General features: G+C 43.1%; 7 protein-coding genes and 1 long non-coding RNA gene across 18 annotated transcripts; 4 read left to right on the top strand and 4 right to left on the bottom strand.

The window, feature by feature from the left end:
* Positions 1-156: 156 nt before the first annotated feature.
* LOC6577266 (geranylgeranyl transferase type-1 subunit beta) lies at positions 157-2657 on the bottom strand. The gene is made up of 4 exons (XM_015165600.3): positions 2548-2657; positions 2217-2328; positions 2005-2155; positions 157-1194 (listed from the first exon to the last, which is right to left on the bottom strand). The coding sequence occupies exons 2-4, from the start codon at positions 2324-2326 to the stop codon at positions 286-288; spliced, it is 1170 nt and encodes a 389-aa protein (XP_015021086.1). The 5' UTR covers positions 2327-2328; positions 2548-2657; the 3' UTR covers positions 157-285.
* Positions 2658-2709: 52 nt separating this feature from the next.
* Positions 2710-3784, top strand: LOC6577265 (probable 39S ribosomal protein L24, mitochondrial). The gene is made up of 3 exons (XM_002003196.4): positions 2710-2887; positions 2998-3151; positions 3218-3784. Exons 1-3 carry the CDS (start codon positions 2804-2806, stop codon positions 3721-3723), a joined length of 744 nt encoding a protein of 247 aa, XP_002003232.1. The 5' UTR covers positions 2710-2803; the 3' UTR covers positions 3724-3784.
* Positions 3785-4018: 234 nt separating this feature from the next.
* Positions 4019-5838, bottom strand: LOC6577264. Its single transcript, XM_002003195.4, is given in 6 exon segments — positions 4019-4200; positions 4202-4247; positions 4307-4492; positions 4838-5238; positions 5373-5672; positions 5737-5838. Coding segments are annotated over 6 exon segments (1179 nt in total). The 3' UTR covers positions 4019-4056.
* Positions 4634-7129, top strand: LOC122757284. 3 transcript variants are annotated; one of them, XR_006357258.1, is made up of 3 exons: positions 4634-4650; positions 4852-5007; positions 5059-7129. It is a non-coding gene; the product is annotated as an uncharacterized LOC122757284 (long non-coding RNA). The 3 variants fall into 3 exon arrangements; XR_006357257.1 differs by lacking the exon at positions 4634-4650 and adding an exon at positions 4732-4772; XR_006357256.1 differs by lacking the exon at positions 4634-4650 and having other exon boundaries at positions 4919-5007; positions 5059-5144; positions 5247-7129.
* A 968-nt stretch (positions 7130-8097) lies between these two features.
* Positions 8098-10147, top strand: LOC6577263 (beta-1,3-galactosyltransferase 5). Its single transcript, XM_002003194.4, has one exon. The coding sequence runs from the start codon at positions 8981-8983 to the stop codon at positions 10022-10024; it is 1044 nt and encodes a 347-aa protein (XP_002003230.1). The 5' UTR covers positions 8098-8980; the 3' UTR covers positions 10025-10147.
* Positions 10148-10311: 164 nt separating this feature from the next.
* LOC6577262 (calcium uptake protein 1 homolog, mitochondrial) lies at positions 10312-14277 on the top strand. Of its 4 annotated transcripts, none has more exons than XM_015165598.3 (9): positions 10312-10869; positions 10942-11128; positions 11748-11910; positions 12020-12057; positions 12119-12233; positions 12292-12452; positions 12662-12670; positions 12867-13326; positions 13392-14277. In XM_015165598.3, exons 1-9 carry the CDS (start codon positions 10565-10567, stop codon positions 13544-13546), a joined length of 1593 nt encoding a protein of 530 aa, XP_015021084.1. In that variant the 5' UTR covers positions 10312-10564; the 3' UTR covers positions 13547-14277. The 4 variants fall into 4 exon arrangements, with proteins under 4 accessions (XP_015021084.1, XP_002003229.2, XP_015021082.1 ...); XM_015165596.3 differs by lacking the exon at positions 11748-11910 and adding an exon at positions 11341-11500 and having other exon boundaries at positions 10314-10869; XM_002003193.4 differs by lacking the exon at positions 12662-12670 and having other exon boundaries at positions 10313-10869.
* Positions 14187-17781, bottom strand: LOC6577261 (myeloid zinc finger 1). Of its 4 annotated transcripts, none has more exons than XM_032728542.2 (3): positions 17696-17781; positions 15987-16770; positions 14187-15407 (listed from the first exon to the last, which is right to left on the bottom strand). In XM_032728542.2, exons 2-3 carry the CDS (start codon positions 16765-16767, stop codon positions 14380-14382), a joined length of 1809 nt encoding a protein of 602 aa, XP_032584433.1. In that variant the 5' UTR covers positions 16768-16770; positions 17696-17781; the 3' UTR covers positions 14187-14379. The 4 variants fall into 4 exon arrangements, with proteins under 4 accessions (XP_032584433.1, XP_032584434.1, XP_002003228.2 ...); XM_032728543.2 differs by having other exon boundaries at positions 17648-17703; XM_002003192.4 differs by lacking the exon at positions 17696-17781 and adding an exon at positions 17397-17477.
* A 1357-nt stretch (positions 17782-19138) lies between these two features.
* Positions 19139-22215, bottom strand: LOC6577260 (flocculation protein FLO11). Of its 3 annotated transcripts, none has more exons than XM_015165594.3 (3): positions 22108-22215; positions 20516-21487; positions 19139-20456 (listed from the first exon to the last, which is right to left on the bottom strand). In XM_015165594.3, exons 2-3 carry the CDS (start codon positions 21475-21477, stop codon positions 19784-19786), a joined length of 1635 nt encoding a protein of 544 aa, XP_015021080.1. In that variant the 5' UTR covers positions 21478-21487; positions 22108-22215; the 3' UTR covers positions 19139-19783. The 3 variants fall into 3 exon arrangements, with proteins under 3 accessions (XP_015021080.1, XP_015021081.1, XP_002003227.1); XM_015165595.3 differs by lacking the exon at positions 22108-22215 and adding an exon at positions 21695-21877; XM_002003191.4 differs by lacking the exon at positions 22108-22215 and adding an exon at positions 21718-21875.
* Between the last annotated feature and the right edge of the window lie 328 nt (positions 22216-22543).

The raw sequence follows: 22543 nt of genomic DNA, 5'->3' as shown, positions 1-22543 counted from the left end.
TTTTGCTAATTGTAGAGGATGCGCTTTTAATAACAGTCCGTTCAAATGGCAAACAGAGCGATAACATAACTCTGTTAACTGTCAATAATACTAGCTTTTCTGCCTCTGTTATTGTTTCCCAGCCAATTTGCCTAACTTAAAATTGGACTCAGTATATTGAAGAGAAGTTTCCAGCTTTTTACTTACATACAAATCGTAGTATAAAATATTTTTGCAAAAAAAATTGCCACCAATAAGCGTTAAAATACAAATTGTGTGCATTAATATTTCCCAGGAACGTTCCCATCATTGTGCTGATATTAGAGACGAGCTCGAGGTAGTCTTTGTTCCCGCTTCTGCGCTGCTGCCCACGGTCAGCTTAAGCTGGGTTAGTTCGTGGGTAAGGCCGTTGTTGTTAGCTTGCCAACGCTCGTGCAATTGATTGAGGTGCTTATAGGCGGCCATGGAGATGTTCAGACTGGGCATTACAGCGTTCAGGCCTGGCTCACCGATGAAAGCGAGGCCGCACAGGCCCAGGTACGTATGGAAGGGATCTGGCGTGGATTTCGGCCACTTGGCAAAGCCCCCAATCAGATTGTTCTGTGTGCTCATAATGTATTCGCGATTCTGGGCGTAGTCGGTCAGCTCGAAACTATTTAAAATGCAGAGAGCGGCGCCAATCCAGAAGGAATAGCACGTGTCCACTGGCTTGTTCGGGCGCCCCTGGAAGCCATCCATTTGCCGGAAAACAAGCCATCGCTTTATGCGCTCTACCGTCACCTCGTCCAGCCGATGAAGCTGCTCGCTCAGCTCGAGTGCGGCCAGCGCACAGAACGTGGTGCCGCCGTGCGCCTCGCCCTCCAACCCCTGACTGAAACCGTAATCGTAGCGCAGGCTGCGCATTATAAACTCAAACATGGCATCCTTGTTCACGCCCTCCCAGCAGTCGAGCATGTGGCAAATAGTAGCGGCACAATAGACGAAGCGCATATCATTCTCGCTGCCGTCAATGGACGCACTAAAGCTGCCATCCTCATGCTGGACTGCCGCCACGCCCCGCACAATGCTCTGCCGATTCAGGCGCGACAAATCATCGCCCAGCGTCACCAGCACTGCAATACTGGTGTAAGTTATGGCCAGGTGGCCCCACTGATACGCGCGCATAGATTCCAGCACCTCAGCGTCCTCCGTCTTGGGCACCATGGCGCGACAGCCCTGCAAAAGACAACACCAAATGAATGAAATTGTTAATGATGTTGTATATGAGGCTGGGGGTCGTACACTAAAGTGGTTATGCGTGTCACGGCGCACTTGAGCTGATAAAAATCGCGATAAGAGCTCAATTTTACAGTTGGGCTAAGTAAATAATGAGTATGTAAAATCAATCAGACTTATTCCTTAAAATTGAAATTAAATAAATTAATGAAAGCCGGTATATATTAATAATTTAATTTAAATATGATTTCATTTAAAACCTATATCTCACAAAATGTGGAAAGCTGAGGTGCCAACAAATGGATAAAAAAAATTCAGATATATAATTGAAATACATATATGTCTGGCATGGCATGGCAAGAGCATTCTAAAGCTATGCAATAACAGCAAGAGGGTATCTGTGAGTCAGGCACAAGAGTATTCTTATGTTACACTGAAGTTAAACAAAAACTAAACATCTTGAGCTATTTTGTTTATATACATAATTATTAAAGTTCAACTGAAGAGATCTCAGCTAAGAATATCCAGGTTCTAAAAGCTATAACTGGTTTATGAAAGTCGCAATTACTGACAACTACTGCTGTTTACTCGATTGTGCAAGTTTGTTAATGTTATTAAGATCCGTGTAATTTATAGCAATAGCATTCAACATGGGAAGTGGAGCGTTTGTCGCAGTGGCTGCTGCAGCGCCACGTAAAATGATAAAGTCAGAGACATTTGTGTTTGGTTGGTTGATGAGTCGCCGTGCTTATTTGTTTGTTTATCGTATCTGACACGCTGACAGTCGGACTGACAGGTATTCATGCTCACCATAAAGCCTCCGCATTGCCTTTCATGGTCACGTGGCGTTACGAGGCCGCCATAGGTCCAGTCTATGATGTCCTTGCGCAACTCTGGCGATATCAAGTGTAGAGAGTTGAGCACATCCAGGCCACAGACGGCAAAAAAGACTATTGTGCTCCTATGTAAATATATCATTGGTCAAATACAGTAAGTTTGGCAAGGATGTGACGTCTTCTTACCTGGTGTCGTCATGTGAGGACATGCGCGCCGGCAACAAGTGCAGGAAGCGCAGCAGATTTTTTGCGTGTTTGGCGAGCACCACAGGCTCTGGCTCGGCAGGATCGGTCATATCTACAATGTGATAAGACATATTGTATATATTTGTTTTGCTTCCCACTTGCTTTTATTTATCTTTATCAAAGCGTTTGTGTGTGTGTGTGTGTGTTTGTGAGTAAGTTTTGGCTATGACTAAGCGTCACTGGGTTTCATAAGAGATGCTGGCGCAGCAATGATGTGCTGGTAAATGGCACTGCACTGACACGTGCACGCATTTAAATACCCTGGCATTACCTTATTTTAATTATAAGCCGGTTTTTTGCATCGCTCTCAAGTAAATTGAGCAAGAAAAATCGTTGCACCGTTGCTTCTTTACGTACTTTACGGGTGCTGTATATCGATACTCATTTTATATTCGATAGTTTACTGCAATTTCTTCTCCATTGTCGCCGAGCCACTGTGAATGTCATACAACAAGCAGCTGTTTGGGGCCGCATTGTATAGTTAGTTTTTCGTCAATAAATTGCGATTATAAATTAAAATTTAAAAAATGCGCATCACACAATATCTAACTAGTAAATTAAAGAACTTCTCAAATCTGCCAAAGGAATATATTGAGCGGAGCAAAAAGCAGGCAAGTGATTGATTTACTCAAATTAACAACACATTCGCAGCTCACGTAACAGCTGAAACATTGATTAATGCGTGTTTCCATTCCCGTTATAATGTCTGCAATATCTACAGGTATATTGGAAAACACCTGCCGAGAAAAACTATCTGCAAACTACGGTTGAGCGGAAACGTTTCCGCTATACCACAAACCGCTCATGGACAGGCCACTTCCGGCAACAGAATATGCCGGGCACTATGCGGCGAAAAGTATTTGTGGAGCCCGTTGGTAATTATAGCATTCAAAGCTATTAAAAAATAATTGATTTTTTAAATTTCTGTTATGTTTTTTCAGAGGACTGGAGCTTCTTCCGAGGTGATCGCATTGAAGTGTTAGTCGGCAAGGATAAGGGTAAACAGGGCATTGTCACTCAGGTAATACCCGAACGCAATTGGGTTATTGTGGAGGGCATCAATTGGCATTACCGGCGTGTGGGCGCTGAAAAGGATTTCCCCGGCATTATCATCAAGTCCGAGGCGCCGCTGCATGTCACTAAGGATATACGTCTTGTGGATCCATCCGATCTGCAGGGTACCGAATTTGAATGGCGCTTCACGGAAGAGGGTGAAAAAGTGCGAGTATCCACGCGTTCGGGCCGCATCATACCAATTCCAGAGACGAATAATCAAACGTATGATTACAAAACACCCAATGCCTATATCGAGCGGGAAAAGGATACACCAGCTGCCGTTGTTAGCGAAATTACCTTCCAACCAAAACTGGCGACCTTTGAAATGGACATTATGGAGGAAATGGGCATAAAAGAGGAACGTACACCGGCCAAAAGCTATTGGTATTAGACACTTGTTTACTTCTGTTTTGTTCAATAAAAATAAAGGAATAAATATGTTTCCTCTCTGACTTATGTTGATATGTCTGTTTACGTTGTCTGTTAACATTTTTATAATCTGTTATTAACAGCGCGCGAAGTTTGATTATGTTACTTACTTCAATCATTTGGGAATCAATGTACATTAATAAAAATTATAAATAATTTAAAAATAGTTGGCTTATTTAATTAATATTTTTCAACAAAATGTTTATTAAAGCTAACAAGTAAAAAAGAATTTCTCTTAAAATAGAAAAGCGAGAAAAATACTTGAATATATATGTATGTATTTGAAAGTGGTAATTCATTTGCCCGCCGCGCTAAAAGTCTCCTCGCGATGCTGACGCAAAGTTCGCGCCAAGCGTCGCACCGTTTCTTCTGCCTTGTCGAAATCACTGCGTAGAGTTTTATTAAATGTGTCATAGAGCCAGGTGCAGGTCTTGGAATGGAATATTCACTTCATAGCTCGTAAAGACGCGGGTCGTGTGCTCATATCTGATGGAGAAATAACATAAATGGGGAATTAGAAAAAGCTAATTTCAAGGCAAACTTACCTCGCTGCATTCGCAATGTCTGTGATCATATACGTATTGCAGTGGTTAACAGCAAGCACCTGGCGATTGCTCATGTACTTGAGCTCCACATGTGGCAGAGCCAATTGCGCTGCCTCCAGGGAGGTTAGAGATGCATGCAGCAAACTGCGACAATCCAGTGCTACTTGCAATTTTTGTTTGGGGTCGCTGCAAATTAAAGAGGATTAATATATTTAATAACGTATGAAGTTTTAATTTGGTGCTTTTCCGTTAAAAATAAATTTTAATATATAAAAAGGCTGTCTGTATTAGACTTATCGGTATATCGAGCTTACCTATCGATTAATCGGAACTTTTAGTATTCAGTGAGTTATAGCACTGACCAGAGAACACATAGACTAGACATGTAGAACAAACTTTTTCAACACCGAAAAAATGCGCTGAGCGGACCAGACAACTTCGTATTTGGTCGGCTCGGTCTTCTTTGGTCAGTGGTTATAGTTTTCGGTTTTTAATTTAAATTTGATCGTTCAAACGGAAGTATTCACTCACATTATCCTGTTCAGCTGCCGCCACTGCTTTAGCGCCTGTGTGGACGAGTTAGCCGCAGCGCGTAGGAGCAGCCCACAGATGCGCCACTGTTCCAACGCACTGCCCAGCTTGTCACGTGTATCGCGCGCCACCTCCAGTTGCTCATCGATGGACTCCTCGAGCCGGGTCATGTAGGTGCCGCCACTAATGTAGGCAATGATACCATCCTGATTCACATACAGGTCATTGAGCTCCGCATAGCTGGCGGTTAGAGCCTTGAGCCGTTGCTTGGTGTGATCCAGAAGTTCACCATAGTATCGTATGCTAAGTAAGTAGAGCGCCGATTCGCTCAAATTGGCAAAGAAGTCCTCGTGCATGGAAGCCTTGCGTGGATCACCAATCACGCCTAAGTTATGAGCCAGCTTTATAGTTTTGTTTTCAGTAATTCGAGATGAAGGTCAGAGTCATTATTATTATAATTCTAATGGTAATCCCATTCCATATAATAATTGAGGGCATTAAGCACGTGCCAAGGCGTTAATTACTGAAAGCTCACCTGGGCCAGGTCCTTGGTGGGCGTGTTAGCAACGATTTCATTGCCTACCCGCTCGCTGCCCAACGTCAAGGGGTAGCTACTTAATTGATGTGCCTCCGCCTCACCCCTTAGCCGGTTCGGCTGGCTCTGCGCTGTCGCTGGACGCGCACTGTGCTGCATGCCGTCCAGACCCAGCATAACATCGCGCTTGGCCTGCAGATGCTCGATCCAAGCCTCGGCGGTGGCCATGCGCGGACCTGGACAAGTGCCCTCCAACTTGCTGATCCGCTCATCGAGACGCACGTATTGCTGCACAATATTCTGGACACGCACACAAAACTCAGGATTCCAGAAGTATTGATTTCGAAATTATTATACAAATTACCGTTACTTTGGCTCCACCATTTTCTTGCAGACGCAACGCACCATTTGGTGGCCACTGCCCTCTAGCGCTCGACTGTGTCTCCATGGACGAACCGCAGCCCATCACTCAGTCGCAAAATGATGGCATTTTCGTCAGACCTTGCAATATATCATATAGTCGATGTCGTTTTTGAAAGTGCCGTTAATTTATTATATATAGTTACGTCCGTAACGCTCGCCAGCCACATGCCGAATGCGCAGACAGTGGCGGACCCATTCGTCCGGCTTGCCTGCTCCACTTTTAACGGGGGGAAAACAACATTTTCGCGTTACTTGCCCAATGGACACCGAATGGACACCCACAAGCACAGCCATTCAACCACCCGCATCCACATACCACGTGCCTCATTTGCCCATTCACTCTGAACCATTAATGCTTATTAAGGCGCAGGTGGGTTAGCCACAAGAGGTGGGTGGGGGAATGGGTGGTAGGCGTAGTTCAGGCAGTTTTGCTTGTATGTGTCAACAACTTGTGTTTGTTTTTTGCTTGTTGTTGCCTTGCATGTCGATCCAGCATGTTGTTATTGTAAATGGCCACACATATATGTACATGGTTAAGTTGACAAACTAACAAACAAGTAAACAACAACCACTACACGAACAACAACAATAACAATAACAAATTAGAGCAGCTGCAATGAAATAGGTGTTACCAAATGCTAGAATTTATGCTGCATCAGCACTTTAGCAGCTAATAGGCTCATAACATAATCCATCAACAGGATAACCATCTTGATTATGATAAATTAACGGTAAACTCAAATCCTACCAAAGCATTCGAAAGCTTTAAATATTCAGGCCAATTGTGCATGCTATTGTGCACGGGAAATATGATTAGTTTGTAAGTCCATTTTAATGGAAATGTAAACGAGATTCATTTCAGCTAAAAGTAAACTGATTCACTTAGTTGACTCTCTGATTAAAGAAAAAATTGCTTAATTACAAACTTAATTCGAATTTGTAGCTACAAATATAGCTGAGGCTGAACAAATAAATCTATTTCTCCCATGATGTAAACAAATTGGAAGTTGCTTTGCACAAAGCCAATATACCCATTTTACTTCGTGAAGAGGTATGTAAAATTGCTTGCTTTACAAATTTTATAGCCAAATAAAAGCAATAGCTGAATGTATGATAAAATCAGGATCTTATATGTATATTGATTTATACTGACTCAACAAATATTTGTTTTTGGGAACTAGAATATTTATAAGGAATATTATATTATTATAAGAAAATATTTACATTTTGAAACCCATAAACAATTAGTAATTTATCGTTGCCTTTTAAAATTTATCCATTTAAATTTTAATGATCAGCAAATTATAAATGTTTTCTAAACACTATATTTAGAACTGTGAACTATTTTGACGATTTTTTGCTGACAAAGGTTATTGCCAGTTGGTTATTGATGAGGCTCATTTGAAGCACCTGTCGTTGGCAGGTAATTACTTGATTGACTACCGCCGAGACCTTCGACAAATCCCTCGAGCTATAATATACATACATATGCCTCAAAGTTTACGTTGTGTGGCCCAAATTGTTTTTAGCGACCTCAAACATACAGTGGATATAGCTAATATATGATAGGTCATAAATCAGAGTATGCACTAGATGTATGTATTCATATGTACATGGAACATGTATATGTATATAATAATAGTTGACTTATTTAAAAAAAAGAGATATGCATTTAATTTAATTCGAATCTATATTATTCTTTTTAACTCTATTTCTAATCTATTCAATAGTATTAATCATCAACAGATTATATTTAATTAATTATACTTATGTTGCTCATCGATAGTGTTAATCATATAAGTATAATGAAAAACACTGTTAAAAGACACAGTAGGTTGCGCAAAGAGCAGTCCCGTTACTTTTAATTTTAACTAACAGCTCTCTTGTGACGTCACATTATCAGATTTTGCTATGTTATCCCGGCTGAAGCTTGGAAGGCATTTCAGCAGAGATCGACTAAGTCGTCCAAAACAACCAAAACTAACTATATATAAAAAATTTCAATAGTAAATACCTTAAAAATGGTCAATCACTAATTTTATTACCATACAATAAAGAAATTAAGTATATAATGGAATGAACTGGGATGCCTCTCGAATGCAGCAAAAATGGCCAATAAGTCAGCAGGAATGGTTGATGGACATAGTTAACTGGGTTCTCGCCATCAGTATTGTTTATTTATGCCAATTTACCTACACATTTAAATATAGTACACGTTGAAGCTGCATCAATAAAGGTGCTGCTCACCCCTGCTGTCATGTCAGAAACATCCGGTAGAATGAACTAATATTTGTGTATTAATTGCCAAGTCGTAAACTTGTATGATTATAAGTATTGAAACCTAAGGAAACACATAATCCTCCTGAATCAGCTCTTAAAACTTAGACAGAAGCTAACAATGCTGCGTATCATCTATGGCCATCGGATTTGTAATATAAAGAATGAAATTAGTACGTATGATTATGCGGATTGATGGGACATGCATAATACTTAGTAGTAACTTTTTAGCTTTACAAATTCAAGCCTTAGATAGTAAGGTTAAGTCCATTATATGCAAGAGTAAAAGTGGTCAAGGGATTGCATGATCAATAACTGCTTAGAAAACAATTTAGAGTATAAAAATTAGCAAAAACCTTTATATTTTCCGATTCGTGAATCTATATAGAACATGTGATTAGCCGCCCAACTCGTTTTATTTAGTCTACTAGTTTTAAGACAAATAACAGTGTCAAAGTTGCTTGATTTTCATACAAATTCAAACGCGCGCCCACCATTTTCTGAAAAAATGACGTCACGCTGTCAAATCAGCTGTTCGCTTTGCATAACCTACTATCACTCAATCGTGATGAAAAACTAATTGAGTTGATAATGCCTAATTAAATTATGACTTAATCAATGTTTATTTTTGTGTAGTTAGACAGGAGAAATACCTATTTAGGCTTGAAAATACTTGTTATATTTGCAAGTTAATAAGACTTCAAAATATATAAATTTTTTTGGTCAGCTGTTATCAAATACTGGATCGACTTGATATTCTGTTATCTGGAAGTAGGAAAATAGAGAGATAAGCAAGTCCGATGTTTCATGTACTCCTGCAGTCGCCATTTGATACGCACTCTGTCCGGACTGACACATAAGAGTCAATTCATATAAAAGACCATTATTGGTTTCCCCGTATCGGCGACATGAAACTGATAAAATGCCTGATAAGCTTTTTGGAATCCAGCTCTAATGTTTGCCTACTCTTGTGGATGACTCTATGTGTGGTGATCTATGCCTACCTGCCGAATATGCCTCGAATCGTGTCCCAACCAGAGATCGCAGTGGATCTGAGCATGCCGTACAGTGAAGATCCGCGTCAGTTGATCGATCTTTATAATTTTGAATACATTATCGAACAGCCCTCGTGTGCGCCCCATACCCAGGCGCTTATCATGGTGCACTCGGCGCCAGGTAACGTTGACAGGCGTTCAGCGATACGGCAAACTTGGGGTCGTTTGGCGACCAATTCAAGCTCTCAATCCTCACTTCGTCTCGTCTTTCTCTTCGGCACTGTTGCGGATGACGAGCTGCAGTCGTCGCTACTGGCGGAGCACGAGCAGCACAACGACTTGCTGCAGGGCAATTTCTTGGATGGCTACTACAATCTAACCTACAAGCATGTGATGGCCCTCAAGTGGTTTCACACTCGTTGCGAGCAGGCGCCGCTGTTGGTCAAAGTGGATGATGACATCTTTCTAAATACGCCGCAGCTGCAGCATCACCTGAGACATCCATCCTCACCATGGAATCCACTCTCTGCTCTTCATTCTCAGCGGCAGCTGCTGCTGTGTGCCATCAACAAGAAGGATCGTGTAGCACGTTCCTATTCCTCCAAGTGGCGTGTCGGTTTCCGGGAATACCCTCATCGTTACTATCCGCCCTTCTGTCCGGGCTTTGCAGTCTTCTACTCCTCGCAGGTGGTCAAGCGACTCTACTTTGCTGCTCAACGCAGCAACTTTTTTCGACTGGATGATGTCCTGGTCACTGGCATTCTCTCCAAGCGCTGTAACATTACTCTAACAGATCTCACATCTTATGTGCTATATCCGAATAAACTGAAGCTGCTGCTTAAGGGACGCCTGGATCCAGAAGAGTATCTAGTTTCCTGGCACCAAATGTCGTCGCAGCAGATTTTTGGACTGGGGCAGCTACATGGGATGGTTAATACAACAAATACAGTAAAATAATTACATAATACAAGCTAAAAGAAGCTCAGCAACTCCTTGTGGCGCGATAGATCTCTCAGATAATGTACATACATAGAAAACTCATTGAGCTTGTAATAAAATTTTTAAGTGTTTAGTTGCTAATTTAAAAGTTGTATTAATTTATTTATTTAATTTATTTTTCTAATGTATTCCAATAAAAAAATACGTAAGCATATTAATAGTAGCCGAAGAAATTTACACATGCATACCCATTAGTGTTATTTTCATAAATTATATAAACATATAAACTTATGTCCATAAATCACAAAAATATTTTAATAATTTTGATTTGATTTGTGTGCTATCCAGCACTTGTTCACTGCGCGGCTTGCCTACACAACATATGTTTCATCAGCTGTGTTATTCAGTGCTGTAAACTGTCTAAACTTGCATGCTGAACTGGAACCAACTAGTTCCATTTATAATTAACCAGTTTGCGAACGAATGCGAATATGCGCATAAAATAACAGTGCAAAAGCAAAGCAGAAACAAAATCAACCGTAAAAGAACATTTGCAAGATGTCTGTGCTGCGTTTTCTGGTAACGCGAGAGGCGCTGGCCACGCTAACAAAGCGTTCACTAGTGCCGACTCTCCAGAATATTCGCGCAATATCATCCTTGGCTAACAACAACAACAACAACAGCTACAAAGCGATTTTCGCAGCTAAGGCAATTGAGACCCCAACGCAACAACAATGGCAACAACAACAAACACGCGGTCACAAGCGTTTTGGTCATGGCGAGGAGAAGACACCTCGGGTAACCAAATATTTCCATTTGATGGTGATCACTTTGTTTATCATCTCGGTGCTGGACTGGGGCAAGTAAGTAGCCGTCGCGTTTAATCAATAAATATCGTTTAATGTATGCTTGTATTAAATCGCATCTATTTATAGAATGAAACGACTGCTCGTGCCCAAAGTGGACGCCGATGCGGGTCAGCGTCCATCTGATGCGGCTGGCGTCAATGGCGAGAGTAATTCGGATAATTCTGACAGTGACGAGTCGGACGACGATGACGCCCGCCTGAACCCACGCGACGGCAAGAAGGTTAAGGAAAAAGTTGGGTTTCGCGAGCGCAAGGTATGCGATATATAAAATGGACGCTTTCTCGAAGTCTATCTAAATCTTTTGTGACTATGCAACTGCTGTATCTATAAATATTTACTACTTTACTTAAGTTGACTTATGCCTTTTGTTTCTCTTTATGTTTGCCCGTCAAATTTTCTGTTGCCATCACACACACTCCAAACAAATCAACAAACACAAATCAAACAAACATCATAAAATCATAGATTATTGAATACGAGAATCGTATCAGACAATTCTCAACGCCAGATAAGATATTTCGGTACTTTGCCACGGTGCGTCTACAGGATGCCACACAGACAATCGTATGCATGACACCCGAGGACTTTTTGCGCTCTATCTATCCGGGCATTAAGCAACCAGATGGTAATTCTGTTATATAGGTATATTTAGATTGTAACTACTAACACGATCACAACGGATCACAACAACGTCGCAGTTTTATGTTGGCGTCAGCTTAGTTCTTTCGATTTCTGTTCAATTTTGCAATTCTTCTTCTTGTTCTTTCGCTGCTTCTGCCTGCACTGCCTGCGTGCCCGATCGCACTTAGCTAAATGCTAAATCAAGTAACTAAAAATTAAAAATTAATTCTTCCTAAACGCTTATTGCTTAGATTATTGAGTATGAGAATCGCATCAGGCAATTCTCGACGCCAGACAAAGTATTTCGCTACTTTGCCACCATCCAAGTGCCGGTCGCCGATGATCGCCATGAGGTCTACATGACACCAACCGATTTTTTGACTAGCATGACGCCAGGCATGAAACAACCAGATGGTATGTGGCTTCAAAACCCCTGACCGTAATTCCACTTCACTCTGCAAACTAACTCCAAATCCAGCGAACTATTTGAAGGCCAATACTAAATAATATTTGACTCTTGCAGGCCTGGGTCTGGATCAGTATCGCCGCTATGATCCCAAGGTAAGAAAGCTTCTACTTTCATGATCTAAATATTACTAATCGAATAACACTTTTCTTGTAGTCCGTGGGAGAGCAGTTGAATTTGCAATTGGAAAAGAACAGCATATTCTATAAGCTCGGTTCCTATGGCCTCATCACCTTCTCCGATTACATCTTCCTGCTCACCGTACTCTCCAGTAAGATGATACAACGGCGACGGCTGTTATATAAAGTTCATGTTTATGTCTCTTGCAGTTTCGCGCCGCCACTTTGAGATCGCATTTCGGATGTTTGATTTGAATGGCGACGGCGATGTGGACTGCGAAGAGTTCGAAATGGTTGCCACCCTGGTGCGCCAGCAGACCAGCATGGGCACTCGGCATCGGGATCATGCGAATACTGGAAACACTTTCAAGGTAATTGTGGTCTGAATGGGCTGTGTGTGCTCTCTCTCTCTCCGAAGAGTTCCGTGCAGTGAGAGAGTATTGAGAATGCTGTACTAAACGATTTTTGTATTGTATATTCTCTGTCTTTTGGCTTTAATCCTTTTGAATACGCGTGTCCGTTAAATGCGTGTCTAACTGTGTATATACATACTTCTCCTCCTTTATTTGACTACTAACAGTCCTTGAAGGTACTTTATGTGAAAAGAAAAACGCTTTTAAGCTTTCTGTTTTGCTACCACATCCCACACCCACACTTAACTAATTATAGCACCTACTTTTTATAATAATACCTGCACACGCCCACACCTGTTTCTTTGTATATTTGTTAAAGCATTTGAAATCGTTTATCGAACTTGAACTAATTGCATTATCTGCATTCCTCAGGGTGTTAACTCAGCCTTGATAACGTACTTTTTTGGTCCAAACATGGACGAGAAGCTGACGATTGAAAAGTTCTTGGACTTTCAAGAGCAGCTGCAACGTGAAATTCTCTCGCTCGAATTCGAACGCAAGGAACCCAATGCGGATGGCAATATAACAGAGGCGGACTTTGCCGAGCTGCTGTTGGCCTATGCGGGCTATCCGCCCAAAAAGAAGCAAAAGAAGCTGAAGCGCGTGAAGCGGCGCTTCCGTGACCATGGCAGGGGCATATCCAAGCAGGATTATCTCGACTTTTTCCACTTCCTCAACAATATCAACGATGTGGATACGGCGTTGACTTTCTACCACATTGCAGGCGCCTCAATCGATCAGCAAACTCTGCAGCATGTGGCCAAGACGGTGGCCATGGTAAACCTGACCGATCACGTCGTGGATGTGGTCTTCACTATATTCGATGAGAATAGTAAGTCATGGAGCTTCAGTCCCATTTACAGTCACTTTAATTCTTGATTTCCGTATTCCTCCCAGACGATAATCAGCTGAGCAACAAGGAATTTATTTCAGTCATGAAGAATCGCGTGCAACGCGGCTTGGAAAAGCCCAAAGATACGGGCTTCCTGAAAATGGTGCGTTCGGTATTCAAGTGTGCCAAGGAAACCAAGCCCGTGCTTTTGGATATCTAATTAATTGTCTGTTATTTCCCTCACGTGGATTCTCGTTTGTTCAGTGCTCAAAACGCACTTCTTAGTCATTTTACCTACGCTTGCTTCAATTTATTTTAAGTAAACTTTACTTTAAACGCAGTTCTTAACCAACTTTTGAACTGGTCATCGAGAATTAGATAGTTAATATAGATAATGCACTCGATTCCTATTTTCATACAATGAGAGAATACAATTATGAGAATATGCAACTTTTCATATAATTGACCTAGTTTATTTTCAATTCAACAGTTTTCAGTTTGACTGTCCCAAAAGTTGATTTCATAATACATTTTTCTTGTATAATGTAAACACATTTTTACGTATATTGTGCTCTTAAAACGTTTTTAAATATATAGTAATATTTATAATATAAAATAATATTTATTTATAATATGTATATGCTGAGTTTTGTTTTTTGATACAAATAAATAGTTGAATTATTATTAGAGCTGCAAATTTATGGTTTAAATTATAATGCCAATGAAAAGTTCAGGCTAACAAATAATTATCAAATTAAAGGATTTGCCAATCCAAACCAAACCAAATCTATTGGAAACTACTTGAACTGGAATTTGAAATTGTTCAATCTAAGCATAAAACATTCAATGTTTTAAGAATCTCTTGTAATGGAAATTATAATTTAATAGAATAATCTTACATCTAATATAACAAATTCAGGAAGTTAATAAATAGTATTATTGAAGGAGTTATTCCAGCGGCTGATGCCTCGCCTTCTCAGTGCAGTATTTGTTGGAATGCAAAAGGTTTAACAAATGGAATGTGTATATCTGTATATAGATCATTGATTTATATTAGGCCACATCGACATCCTGGTCCTCTTCATCCAGATCATCGACACTCAAGCCATACAGCTCCAGGTCGTGTTGCTTCATATGCTCCGTATAGGCATCCAACTGGGTGAAGCGCACTTGACACTCGCAGCACTCCAGCCAATCATCCAAAGAGCTATCGCCATCGCCGCTATCCGGTGATCTCTGTCCGCTACGGCCACGTGCGCCCGTCTCCGATGGCGCGTCCAGCCCGTGCGTTGCCTTGTGCTCCATGTAGTGTAGATAGTCCTGATACTTGGCGGGGCATCGCAGGCACTTGTACCAGCGATCGCGCATATGGGTCACCATATGCTTCTTGAGTGTGGAGCACTCGCGGAAGGGCTTGCGGCACTTGCTGCAGCTGAACGGCTTCTCACCGGTGTGGATCATGTAGTGGCGCTTCAGGTTGTGGCGTGTGCCAAAGGGTCGCTGGCACAGTGGGCAGGGGTAAGTGCGACGATTGCGCGTTACTCTGGGCAGACGCTTTGGTGCCACATCGTTGCTTAGCGAGGATGAGGAGTTGGCGCTGCTGCAGCTTCGTGGCAGGGACGGACGCGTTAGGGCAGTGACAGTGATTGCGGGCGGGGCAGGTGGGGCTGGCGTGAGTGGTGGTGGTGCGGGCACCAGCGTGACAAGCAATGTCGGAGGCAGAGTTGGCATTGGCAACGACACAACTTCGTTTTCGACATGATTGTCCTCCGGCAGGAACTCTTGATCCGTGTCCTGCTCCTCCTCCTGCTCCTCCTGTTCGTCTTGTTCCTCCAACGCTGGTTCAGTCTCATCAATTGGCTCCTTTTCAGCATCCAGAGGATCACAGTCCTGCGGAGCCAACAACAAATTCTTGCCCTCGCACTCCGCACAGCGCGTAGAGTCCTGCTCCATGGGCGTATGAATGCGACAGATCATGCATATATAGCGCGGATCATTTATATGTCGTCGGCGATGCTTCTTCAAATCGCTAAACTCCCGAAAGCGGCGTTCGCATAGATCACACGGAAAGGGTCGCTCACCTGATTAGTGGAAATTCATAAGATTCATTTAATTTTATGATAGATACTCGAATAATTATGTAATATGTAAAATAATAAGTTATTTTAATTTTTCGATGTTGTAAACAATACTAAAATCTTAAAAAATGAGATACAAGTTTCAAGTTATCTATCTTAATGATTTTCGATATGTCTAAATAGCCCCCCCAAAAATGTAGTAGAGAAAAATATTCCTAATAAACTCTTCAATTTTTAAATATATCTATATATTATTTTATAAAATTAAAATAATCATTATTTGTTTTACAACAAATTTGTATATATTAATCAAACAATGATTATTTCATTTTATACACCAAGGCAATAGAAAAATATTGAAAAACGCTAGAATTTGTATTAGATCAACAAACTCAAACATTAAATATAAAATCGTTGCAGTTTTCAACTACTCGACTCAGATCTGAGAGTCAATATTCTTCTTTAGGAGATTCAATCAAATCCTAAAGGCTTTCTATATTTTACCCACATTATATGTTTGCTCTCAGTTTTGCTAGATTTTCTCGTTTCAGGCCACACCTGTTGCACAATTGCTGCTCTCACCTGTGTGTATCATCATGTGACGGCGCAGATTATAATTGGACTGCACCTTCTTGCCGCACGCCTGGCACTGGTAGAAGTGTCGACCGCGTCGCTTTATGTACGGTCTCGGCGAGCGCTTGCGGTTAGCTGATTTCATGGGTTGTTTCTCTTCGTCATCCGAAGGCAGTTCAATGACCTGGACTGCTGGCTCCTCCAGCTCACAGGTGACACTCGCGGCTGGCAAATCTTCAGCATTTGTCTCCTTAGCCGTCTGCTCCGCATCTCCATTTTCACTTTCGCTGTCGCTAAGCTCAATCCTGGCCACGATGCGATGATGGCGTTGCTTCAGTTTCTTTGCCAGCCGTTGCTTATCCGTCATCGGGCGTTTCTCAGGTTTCAAGCTACGGGCTGTGCTAATCAACATCAGCGGCGGCGGCCCCACACTCCCCTCATCATCGTCTAGCAGCTCGATAATTTGTTGCTGCTGCTGCGGCCGCGGCTGCGGCTTCGGCTTCGGCTGCGGCTGTTGCTCCGTCTGCTGCTTTTGCTCTAGCTGCTGGCGTCGCAGTTCTTGTTGCTGCTGGCCGATTTGAAATAGCAGGCTCTTAATCTTGGCATCGTCGATGGACACAAAGTTCTCTTCCGGCTCATGGTATTCGTAGTTCACAGGATCTGGTGGCAGCAGCTGGCAATCGGTGTCGCAGCAAGCAGCATCACAACAGCCGGTAGCTGCGCAACAAGTGGGCGCTGCGCTGGCGCAGTCGCTGCAGCAGTCAGCGCAGCTAGCGGACGCAAGCTCCATGCCCTGCAATAGACAATGAAAGGAAATGAAAATACACGCAGCATACAAAATATTCATATAGTTAGTTTAACAAAAGGCAGAGAACAAGAGGAAGAGAGAGAGAAAGAGAGAGAGAGAGAGAGAGCTTTTGCGCCTGTGCATATGCTACGCTTATTACGCTAATTGCCATTCACATCCTTGCCCGAACGTCTATAACAATAACATACCTTGCCGCAATACATTAACAATCCGTAAACAATTTGCGAAAAAAAAAACGACCAAACAAAAAAATTCAAAAGGGGGAAAAGTAATTTGTGACTGGCGCTGCTTTTTTTGCCGTGGCTGTTTCGCGTTGTTAGCCGAGGCCGAGTGAAGAAGAAACTGGATTCGCAGTTCGCTCGCCCGGGCTCAGCAACCTCGACAAACGCCAAAAGTCGAGTTTCAGTCGGCCCGCTGCCTCGCCTCTGCCTTGCTCGCAGCTCACTCTGAATCAGCGAAGCGAGGCAACAACAACAAGCAAAAGCAGCGCGAGCAACAAAACAACGAGCGCAACAGGCAAGACGACATCGACGTCGGCGTCGACGCGCGCTGCAGGCTTTTTATTTTTAATGCACGCGCATATTGAAAACAACAGCAACAACAATAAATACCAAATAGCTTTGGCGACCCGGCAAGCTGCTCCTCTTTGGCTTTTCCCCTGTCCCCACCCACACGCGGTGCCGTTGCGTGCGTTGGCTGTTAACTTGATTTTTCTTCAGGCGCGCACAGCTCCAAAACCAAAACCAAAACGAAAACGAATACGAAAAACAAAGAAAATGCGCAGGGCGAACCAAAAGCAAGGCCCCAAAGAAACGCAACAATAATAACAACAACAACACCAACAAAATCAACGATCGCGTACAGTGAGAGCAAAAAGAAACCAGCGAGCGTCGCGCGAAACTCAACTCACGATTTTCAAGATTACTTCGAGCAGCAAACGGCGAGCAGTCTAGCAGACGCCGACAATGTTGGGGAGAGAGAAGGAGGCGAGCTCCATTAAAGCACGACCGAAGCGAAGCGAATCGTGGCAGCAACAACAACAACAATATAAGCAACTCAACGACGACGACAACAACAAGAACAGCAGCCACCACAGCAGAAGTGGCTGCCGAGCAGCGCGAGCTCCGTGCGCAGCCATTTCTTGCTGCTCTTTTTCCTTTTTGGAGCAACAACAAAAACCATACAGTTTAATTATTTGCGATGTCTTGCTTTTGTTTTTTATTGTTGTATGTTCATTTTATTGTTAGGTCGCTGGCGTCAGCGTTGACGTCGGCATCGCTGTCGACGTTGTCAGAAAAAAAAACTACGCAACACATACATACATACATGCATATATACATACATATGTATGTATGAATGTTTCTCGTGGCTGTGCCAGCCTTCGGGCAGTGTTGTGCAACGGCACAAAAGAGGTGCCCTTTTAAACATACACGAACCTATTCAAAGGCATGTCTGTATGTATGTACGTATGTATGTAGCATGCCTATCGCTCTCATTTGTATGTATTTAGCGTGGGTGGTTGGTTCTGCTAAGCCGATCGCACGTCCCACCAACATCGACTGCCATTCTTTCGCTTCCACCTCCTCTCGCCTGACTGCCTGGCTGCCGGACTGCCGAGCGCGATGCGGATCGTGACCGAAAGTACAAATCGAGTGTGAAACTTGTTTTAAATCAGCGTACGCCCATTCGCCCCCAGCCTGGGCAGCTCGCAAACAGTTGACTCGTTGAGTGCCTGCCAGAGTTGCTGAGTGCAGAGCGATGCTCGGCCAGTTTGTTCGAACTTTTACTGAGCCAGACGGACGCACACACATATGTACATACATTTGCATGGGCAAATGTAAACACACTCACACACACACACACATACCCACACACCGCAATAATTATATCAGAGTATCAGAATACTAAAAATAAATATTATCCCATAATGGTTTGGCTTATTATTAAAAATAAATACACAACTAAAATTACCTATATGATCGAGCAATTAAAAATAAATATAAACCGAAGATCACCGGATTGGTTGGGTAATTAAATTTTTTTTTTTAATTTTACTAGGCTATGAAGGAAATATATCTATCTATATATATATATCTGCCTTAGCAAATATATGACCAAAAGCTAATGGCTGCTATCTGAAGATCTTTTCAAAATTTTATTTTTATATTAGATTAAATTACAGTAAATTGTTCGAATTCTATTCCTCATACTCCTCCCATTTTGTATCCTCACTAGCAGAATAATAGAATTTTGTTTTCGTTCTATTGAAAAAAATATTGTTTATTATGTTTTTGTTTTCATTTAAAATAACATTTTGAAGCTATATATTTAAAATTCGCATACGAAGATCGGCTAAATCGTAAGACAAATTTGTATATAATTTCCAATATAATCGTTTATCCGCTATAAATCGATCGGATTTGAAACGCGGCATATACTCACATTTACATATATAAGAAACATATTTGGCAAAATTGGATTGGTACTACCATCTAAGCGGGCTAATAACTAAGTGTACCGTAAATAGGGCTAAATATAGCTATGTGTGTCTATATATGTATGTATATATATTTAAAAAAATTGTGTCATAAGTATATGTGTATTATGTATCGAAACGGCATTGGCAATGAATGTGACACATGGGATGGTGATTGGAGAGAATAGGGAACAGGTGAATCGGAGTGTGCCATTAACATATTAAAAACAAAAATGTTGCTAACAGTATATGGAGATATAGAGGATATGGGCGATGATTTGATATGCAAATATATACGAAAGATCTGGCATAAAACAACTTAAATATGTACATTACTTAAGGCTAAGACGCGAACTGAGAAAAGCTCGGGACATTGGGTGGGTGCTGGGTTAGAATAACGCTCGATTGGTGCCATCATAAGAACTACGTCTATAACTAGGTGCTGGCAGCGGCATATACAAATTAGACAGGGTATAAACGGCTGCAGGTTATCTATGGTACAGTGCGATGTGATGGGATCGCTTAAAGCTTTTGCTGTACATCCATTTTGGTGGCCTTGCTGCTGTCCAGGGACAGAGACGTGCCCAGCTTCTCGTGGTTAACTATGAACTTCTTGGCCCCGGAGAAGCCCTGCTTGTTGATGTAGAAACTTTTCTGGGCAAGCGGCGAGCAGCCATCGTCGACAACGAGGCGATTCAGAAACGTGGCCCCCGTCTTGGCCGCACTGTCGCACGAGGATGATTCAATGCTGATGGTCGAGCAGCCACCAATCGATGACGTCTCGCTCTTGGCATCATCCATTAGTGTGGCATCGTCCACCATGTCGTTGACCAGCAGCTGGGGACCGCCGAGCGCACTGCTCGACGAGGCCGTCGACAAGATGGATGAGGTGCGACTGCGACAGGTGTTCGTGTCACTTTCCGGTATGGAGATGCCCTCGTCGATGCTTTGGCTCTGACTGCCGCCCGCCAGGCATATGCCATCCAGTCCATTCACAGGCAGAACGTTGCTGGGCGAGGCGGACACGGGCGAAGGGCAGCCGCTACTGCTGCTGTTGTTGTTGTTGCCGGCGCCATTGTTGTTTGTGCATAGCTTCGATATGAACAGCTTGGGCGTAATGCGTCCGTCATAGGTGCCCGAGTCGGGACTGGGGCACACAGACGAAGGCGATTGGCACACAGGTGATGAGCCGCGGCTGCAATTGAGAGACGAGTTTCATAAATATATCAAAAATGAAATCTGATCTCAACTTACCTATCGGTGAAGATCTTCTTTGGCGGCGGCGGGGAGTAAACGCTCCAGTTGCTGACGCTGGGGTTGTTGTCGTCCAACTCGAATTTACGCTTGACGGGCGCCAGAGACGATGGTCGCATCGGAATGGGCGACATGGAGCGCCGTGTGGCGAAGGTGCGACGTGTCGGCGAGGGTGAGTAGGGCAGTCGCATGCCGGCTCGATTGCTGGTGGGACTGGGACTGGAGCAGCTGGTGCTGTTGCTGCTGCCGGCGGGCAGCATCGTCTGCAGCGGATTGGAGAGTTCATCCGATTTGCAGGACCAGTTCTCTGTCACCAGTGTGAGATCCTCCCAGCTCTGTGAGATTTGAATTTCGCGATGCACCTCCCGCTCATGGTTCACTTCGCGGCTATTCAGATCGGCGCATTCCTCCTGTCGCAGCTGTGAAACGCGAGGCGTAAGACAGAGCGGTGTGCCCAAGCTCCCCCCGGCACCGTTCAGCGCCGGACTGTAGCTGGCCGAGTAGCGACGCGCACGTGGTGTGAATGGATTGAAAACTGGCGCCGGCGACACTTCCCGGGAGCTGGGCTGTGAGCGTATGTGTATGCTCTTGCCAAAGCAATCGATGCCTGCGCCGGTGCTCAGGCTGAAAGTGGAGCAAATGCTGCTGTCGGAGCGCTGCTGTGGCTGCGAGTGTGACTGCTGATCCTTCTTCTTTGGTGTCTGCTCTTTGGCAGCCGCGGCAGCTGCTGCGGCGGCGCGTGTCGTCATGGGCGTCGGCTTGCCCGGCAATGTGCGTATGATAGGCACGCTGACGCAGCGTTTCAAAGTCTTGGAGCTGGAGCTGGTGGTGGCGCTGGCCGGGGCCTCGAGGGTATCCATGGGCACCGAACTTGCATTTGTCTCTGTCTCGGCTAGCGTCTTGCTGGGCTGCTCATCGTTGCTGTTGCTGCTGCTGCTATTGCTGCTAGCGTTCGTATCCATTGAAACGAGTCTATAAATAACAAACAAAAACTATGTATTTACTATTTTTTGCTATGTGCTGCGGGCTGCTGACGCTTAGGCTGTGGGTATTTTTATGTTTCGTGGGTTTCAGTTGCTACAAAATTGCTTGTCAACACACATACACACATTCGCACACATACACCTATTTAGTTACTATACAGCACACAGAAAAACAACAACAATAACAACTACACACATATTTTGTTCTTGCTCGCTCACTCGCATTCAGCTGGCGCTGGTTCAGTTTTGGGTCGTTCGGTTCACTTGGGCAGCTCATGTGGTGCATGTGGCGCAGTTTGCTAGCAGATCTAAGTTAGGATTTGTCTAAAATTCTCATACAGACGCTAGAGCAACTCGACAATGCTGTCGATGTCGATGTCGACGTCGGCGCTGTCGTCGTCGTCAGCGTCACCGTCGCGCAGCTTGACAATCTTTTTTCGCAGCAACTGCGTGCGTTGCGAGTGGCGAGGTTTTTGCTGGCTTTTTACACCAATTATTTAGACTCAACGCATGCAAATGTTGGACAAATTAGATGGGCAACAGTTTGCGGCATCTTTTGTTCTGTATTTGATGGCTTAATAAGTTATCTAAATGCTTTAATTTACTTACAAAGTTATGTCCTGTGATTACAATTTTCTGCAGCCAGTTTTAGTTTTTTCTCAGTGTTGAATAACGATACAAGCGCGGTCACCAGGCACGTTCAGACATTCGAGTAAAATCAACGATAGCATTGAGAAAAATAATGTTCCCTGGGCAAACTTGTCAATAATTTAATTCAATTAACTTACAAATATATTTAAAAATATACTCTTTTAAGGGACAAGTCATAAATTTAGCTGACAAACGTTTGATAGTAAAATGCGTGGCGTCATTGTGATCGAATGTGACTGACGAGTCGCATGCCTATGCTTGACCAGCAGTACGCTGTGTTGTGACGTTGTGCAACACTGGGTGAGCGCGTATATTTAAAATGCGTCGCAACGCAGCGCAATATATATTTAATAATTTTACGCATTTCATTAAAAACGCAATTAAAACGCAGATA

Source organism: Drosophila mojavensis, unplaced genomic scaffold (genome assembly GCF_018153725.1).
Source record: "Drosophila mojavensis isolate 15081-1352.22 unplaced genomic scaffold, ASM1815372v1 contig_36, whole genome shotgun sequence".
Taxonomy (NCBI): Eukaryota; Metazoa; Arthropoda; class Insecta; order Diptera; family Drosophilidae; genus Drosophila; species Drosophila mojavensis.
This window is presented reverse-complemented; position numbering and strand designations above follow the sequence as displayed.